The sequence below is a fragment of the Leucopleurus acutus genome (genome assembly GCF_964270905.1).
Source record: "Leucopleurus acutus genome assembly, chromosome: 11".
Classification (NCBI taxonomy): Eukaryota; Metazoa; Chordata; class Mammalia; order Artiodactyla; family Delphinidae; genus Leucopleurus; species Leucopleurus acutus.
In genome coordinates, this window is record NC_139152.1 from 58783789 (window position 1) to 58790448 (window position 6660).

Sequence of the window (6660 nt, forward strand, 5' to 3'; positions counted from 1 at the left end):
AATGCTTATAAAATCTAACATAAATCTGATAACTATAAAGACAATTTTTTAAAAAATCTCAACAATGATTGCTCTCTCTCGTTCTAATTATTTTTTCGGTGATGTACTTTTATGAATTCCAAAAATGTATTTGGGAAGGGCCTTTCCATACCTTCATCACTGTGGGGAGCAGTTAATAATGAGCTAGATCATCTAGAAAACTGACTTTAAAAAAAGGTTGAGAATAGAATAATTGCTTGCTGTTCACCCACAGTCTAGTATGTGTCTTTCCTTTAATGTTCTTTTTCTATCTCAGAGTTGACCTAACTATGTAAGTCTCTCATTAAAAAATTTTTATGCACTCATTCATTCATTTATTTTATTCAACAAACTCAAAATTGAAAGTTCAGATTTCAAGAAACTTGGAGTCTCTAGAAGGGAAGGTCTAAGAAAGTGATGAATATGGGTCTTAGCTGAATCCAGTTCCCTTGGAGAAGCAACAGTGAGGAGATCTTGTTCACACGAGGTGGTAAGCAACTGATTACTAATTGATGAGTTGGCTGAGTCTTATCTCAAAAAGTTAATCCATCTCAAAGCAAAAGGCAATCTCTCCTTCTTTTTCATGGGTGAGGGTAAAGTCTAGTTCTTTGTTTCCTTAAGGGCAGAGATTAGATTGTTTTGGTAAATGGCCTTAGCACCTACCCCATAGGAGTTGCTGTAATATTACATACAAATACACGTGTTCTGCTTTTCAGGCTTTGACAAAGCTGGTGGTTTTTAAAATTTTAATTATTATTATATTTTGGCTTTAGTTTTAGGATATCCTTGTATGGTGAATTTATTGTACTGCTTTTATAGAGCTATTCATCAGCCTTCACAGAACAGCCTTATATTTATTACAATCATTTGTATTTACAACCACTTGCAGCAACTCTGTGAGGTGGTGAGAATTACTGCCAGGCTGTAGAGAAGAGGCCCAAGGCCCCCGTGGGTTCCCTGAGGTCATCCAGTATGTCAGCGGGTGGCTGGAGTTGGGACTCTGAGAGGGTCTGAGCTCTCACACCTTTGCTGCGTTCCAATGGCTCACAGCTCCCTTCCTCTTGCCTCTTCCTTTCCTGCAGTAACACTGTTAGTAATAACAGAACAAATGCCGGACATTGGGAGCTGGAGAAGGGTCTTTGGCTTTTACACAGGGATTTCTTGAAGAGGGAGTTTGTTCCCTCCCTCCTGCAGCTTATTCAAACTGCTGAAACTTTCAACATCACTGATGAAAAGAAGTGTGATGCCATCATCACCCAGTTTGGCAATAGGGATGTTGCTACCACATTGTGCTCGGTTAGCAGGAAGAACATTTGAGGAAGGTTCAAAAATTTAATAGACACACATACGTACATACATATACAGATGTATATATTTGTTGTTCTGACGTGGGAAAGGATGATTGTAGTGTGAGTGTATGCAAATTTTTATTCAGAATCTAGGGCCCAAACTATCTAGACTTCACACTTGAGTTTTTTCCTAGCTTTAACCAGTCCTAATATAGAGGGTGAGGATCACAGGTTTACATCTAGAAGAGGTGCGATAATAACTCTGTGTCATTGCAAAGGCAGGTGGCTGGAAGAAAGGAAGGTTTTTGAGCTGATGAACTCAGGACAGGCACTGTTGCGGTCTAGGACCTGGCAGCCTCATAGCTAGGGCCATGCTTCTTTTCTCGATGGGTTCCAGAGGAGCTGTACCAATGGTGGAAGGTGTGGCTGGTTGCATATGTACACCAAGCATCATCTGGAGACTGAAGTAGCAAGGATAACATAATTTACTGAACACTTCCCATGTGCCAGGCTCTTTGCATGTATTGCCTCCTTTAATTCTCACCATATTCCTGGATGATAGATATTTCCGTTTTCCAGATTAACACAGGAATAGGCTGACAGAGGTGAAATAATTTGCCCCAGATCATGTAGAAGCTAATTGGGTTCTGGGAAATTTTTGATGTTGAAAGCGATTTTTTATTTAAAAGACTGGAACTGGCAAATAAGTCTTAATTTTTGTGCTAAATCCAATTAATTGGTAACGGCCATCTCTGTTGGGAAGGGTGGGAAGGCCATGCCCAGGCCCAGTGAGAAAGGCTGCTATGGTGAATTTACGCTGGTTGGGGTGGAGGGAGGGGATGGTGGTATGAGAGCTGTGTATTTGCAGGCCCTGTTAAAATCGTATTGCAAGAAGAGCTTTAGAATTCATGTAGATATAACCTTTTCACTTTATCAAAGAGGAAGCTGCATCTTAACCTACGGAATTTTCACTCATTTGATAAACCTGTGGGACAGCTATGTTTAGAACTTAGGTCTCCTGGCTCCAAGTCCTGGGTTGTTGTCTTTGGCCCTATGGGTAAATGCAAAACAGTCCTTTTAGAGAGCATGTAGATGAGAGGTGATTCTCAAGTATTCCTGCACTTTAAAAATGGCTTGAGAGTAAAAGACTGTCAGCCAGATTCTCTCAGCATTATAAAGCCTCTCTCTGCAGGAAGTTGGATTAATTCTTGCAGACTTCAGGATATCAGACTGTTAACACTTTGGAAAGGATTCACCGTGGAGCTCTCTGGGGACATCAGGCAGTTTGGCTCTATGTTTACAGAGAAGCTACTCTGGACACAGAGGAGAGGGCATGACAGCTGCTCCCCAAAACCAAGATCGCTTAGAGAGAGACATGGATAGGAGCTGAGAAGAAAACTCAGTAGGACTTTGCTCCACCGGACAGTGGAATCAATAAAGACGTGAATGCTATTTTATGGCCCTTGAGCTATGCTTCAGTGTTCAGAAACAGGGGCCCTCATGGGCTGCATGCATGTTCCTGGCATTCATCACACAAGAGAGCTCCCCATCAGTAAATGAGACCACTCATAGGTGTGATCACCACCTCATTGGTTGGCCTCACTCCGTGGCGGCTCCCCCAACTCTGGGCTCTCTCCAGGCTAATCCTTGGGTGCCATTATCATTTCCATATTTGTAACAGCCAAGGGAGAGAACTGGTCACATGCTCCATGGATGGAGAGGTCCCCAGCACGTAACCAGGTATTGGACGCAGCAGGATCTTGAGGATAGACTGCATTGTTGAGAGCTTAGAACAGTGAGCTTCCCGTTTTCCTTTTGATTAGTACATTAGGCAAGTGTGAGATATATTACCTGATGGTCTTTGCTTCAAATCACATGCTGTGAATCCACTGACTTTTCTTGAAGTCTGGGGCAGAGCACCCTGCCCTCTGGGCTTTTTCTTGATCCACTCTCATCCCATTTACCTGTTAAAAAGATGAAATGAGCTCATTTGAGTATCCAGTAGAATCATAACATGATACATTTTTCTAAAACTACACTGATTTCGGTCTCTGTTATTACATACACATCTTCTGGAGGCATCCTCTACACAGGGTGACTGCTGAGGGTGCTAATGTCCTATCACAGCATTCCAGACCTAAGCAGACAAGTTTCACCTTCTTCCTGTGCTTGTCCTTGACCTAGTGAAAAGCCTGGCTCAGCAGGAAAGCCTTGAGGGAGCCATGGCTTAAATGTTCATATAGTCTATATTGCTCCCACTCTGCCGTGCCCCTGAATGCGGGGGTGAGAACATGGAAGCATCTAGGACTCTGGGTCAGTCGCTGTCCTCCTTTTCATATGTACTGATGGATAAATGGACAATTAGAGCAACATACTAAATAAAACGCACCCAGAGTGTATGGCTGCGAAGAAAGGAACTTCTAGCTCTGAAAGCCAATAGGGGGCCTATTCTTTGCAGAGGAGCAACAGCTCTCATCAAAGCACATTTTGTTTCTTGAAACTGTGAAATTGTTTTAAAAATGCGGACAGAATTATTTGTCATGTGGAACCCCAAATCCCCTGATGTTCACTGCACTGCATTGAACCTAGCACAAATGCATTTGCGGGTGTAGTGACCTTCCGCTTACAGTGAAGTTGTTCTGTGGGCCAAAAACTATGAGTCCATTCCAAGGGGCCCTCTGCATTCCCTGATTCACGTATGCATTGATCTGGACAACGGAACTTTGTGGGAAAGCAAATCAAACACAGGGTAGGACCATGTGCCCTTTCTCTTGCCCGTCAGTCCTTGGGTTCACAATTACATTTTCAAACTTAGGGAACTATGTAGCCTTCTTCATGGAAGGCTGTAAATCATTCCATGCATTTTGAAATTGTTGGGGGAATGTACCAAGAATACTGAACAGGAAAGGTTTTTCAGCGTTTCTCCAGGAAATCTTAGCAGTTAGAGATTGAAAAGTGTTTTGGGTGGAATCCAGAGACTGGAATAGAGTGTCTTCAGAAATCACCCAGCCCAAACCTCTCACTTACACTTGAGGAAATGGAGGCCTAGAGAGGTGAAATCATTTGCCAAGGTTATCCAGTTAATAGCAACGCCAGGACTAGAGCCCGAGTTTTCTAATTCTCAGTTCAAGGCTGTTTCTGCTACCCCTTTCTCTCTTTGCCTCTCTCTCCCAACTAATTTACCCTTTAAATTAAGAAAGACAGAATCTAGAGGGGAATTTCTCAAAATATAGTTCACAACCATCTGTGTGTGAATCACTTCAGATGCCTTTAAAATGCAGATTTCTGGGATTTATCCAGACCTACCAAATAATATTGAGGCCTGGGTATCTGCATTTTCTTTCTTTCTTTCTTTTCTTTTTTCTTTTTTTTTTTTTTTTTGCTGCATTGGGTCTTCGTTACTGTGCACAGGCTTTCTCTAGTTGTGGTGAACAGGGGCTACTCTTTGTTGTGGTGCTTGGGCTTCTCATTGCGTTGGCTTCTCTTGTTGTGGAGCACGGGCTCTAGGCGTGCAGGCTTCAGTAGTTGTGGCTCGCGGGCTCAGTAGTTGTGGCTCGCGGGCTCTAGAGCGCAGGCTCAGTAGTTATGGCTCACGGGATTAGTTGCTCCGTGGCATCTTCCCGGACCAGGGCTCGAACCCACGTCCCCTGCATTGGCAGGCATATTCTTAACCACTGCGCCACGAGGGAAGTCCTATATCTGCGTTTTCTACAAGCTCCTCAGTGATTCTTAGGCATATTCTGTGTGAGAACCGTCAATCCAGGGGCTATAAATAGGCAGGTGGCACCTGGCAGGAAATGAGCGCTAACTTTTAGCATCCCTGAATTTATCTTGAGAATAAAATCATTCATTGTTCCTTGCTCTTCTTAGTGCCAGTCATGTCGTGAGCTGAACGGGGCTAATGATGGTTCAAAGAGTAATTACATTGGCTTTCCTGTTTCCCTCATGCCTGCTGTGGGCATAACTATAACTATTAATACTAGCTCTTTTTTTTCCCCACCTGGCAATATTTATTTGCTGTATATTTCTCTGCTGTGCTTGGGGGAAGGTAAACGAATGCTTCGCACATATCCTTGAATATACAGGCCTACTCCAGCCTCTGTTGGTACACAGTACCTGGCCTCAAAATGTCTCGCAATGAGTCCACAAATAGTTCAGTCAGAGTCCCCATCACCTCTCCATGCAGGTAATTATTACTTTTGCCATTTAAGGGAAATTTCAGTACATTGCTTATAGCAATAAATTTAGGACCATATTTGTGCTCTCCTGCTTCTATTTATAGCATAGATCTAAAATTCCATTTCTATGGGGTTACAGCTCTGAACTGTCCTTCAGTATGAATTTTGTTGATAATAAATAAAATAATACCATGTCTCATTTTTTTCCCTCAGCAACTAACAGACTTACAAACAAACAAACAAAAAACCCCTTAACACTCAATTTCCCCTGCATGTGGGAGAGTTCCATATTTCATGGTAGATGAGTAGCTGAGTAGTTCTGTAAAATGATTGAGCTGTGCTGTAGGAATGCGACATGGTGGCACTTTGGAAAGTCTCATCCTGGAGTTTAACGGGTTTTGCGGTATGTTTTGCAGCACGCTCTTTCTGACAAGGCATGTGTGAAAGCCTTTGACCCAAAGACAACTTGCTTACAGGAATGCCTTATCACCACCTTCCAGGAAGCCTACTTTGTTTCAGAAAGTTTTGAAGAAGCCAAAGAAAAGATGAGGTAAATTTATTTTTTTTCCATCTAGAGAAAATAACTTTTAATTTTTCTGGCTCTGTTCTTTCCTTCTGTCTCTTGAACCAGTGAGGATTGATCCCATATCCTTCTCTTTGCTGTTTATTTTGCAGGGACTTTGCAAAGTCAATTACCCGTCCCTTCTCAGTCTACTTCAATCCCTACACACAGAGTATTGAAATTCTGAAAGACACCAGGAGCATTGAAAACGTGGTGCAGGACCTCCGCAGCGATTTGAACACCGTGTGTGATGCCTTGAACAAAATGAACCAATATCTGGGAATTTGATGTCTGGGACCTGTGTCATTGCCAGCCTGATCTTTTGGGGGCTTAGCAGCAATTCAGTCCATGTCATAGAACACCAATAGCTTTCTGTGTCTTGGCTTGGCTAGTAAGCATGCAATTCTGTATATTTCTACCTACTTGCAACTTACTGTGATAATGTATGAAACACCATAAAGATACCCGATGACAGATAACCACTCATTGTATGAAAGATCGTAATACATTTAAATGTCTTAAATAGATTTGACATTCCAGCTTAGTGTCCTTAACCAAGCTGCAGCTATTGAAAATTGGTAACAAATAGCCCTCTTATGATTCTAGCTCGTGA

General features: G+C 42.4%; 1 protein-coding gene across 1 annotated transcript in view; it reads left to right on the forward strand.

Moving 5' to 3' along the window:
• Positions 1-6335, forward strand: part of TPH2 (tryptophan hydroxylase 2) — a gene marked incomplete at both ends in the record, with an annotated part of 90070 nt that extends 83735 nt beyond the window's left edge. The window contains 2 exons of the mRNA XM_082849968.1: positions 5902-6035; positions 6161-6335. Of these exons, the coding sequence (XP_082706094.1) occupies positions 5902-6035; positions 6161-6335 (309 nt within the window). The remainder of the gene's footprint in view (positions 1-5901; positions 6036-6160) is intronic.
• Positions 6336-6660: the final 325 nt, after the last annotated feature.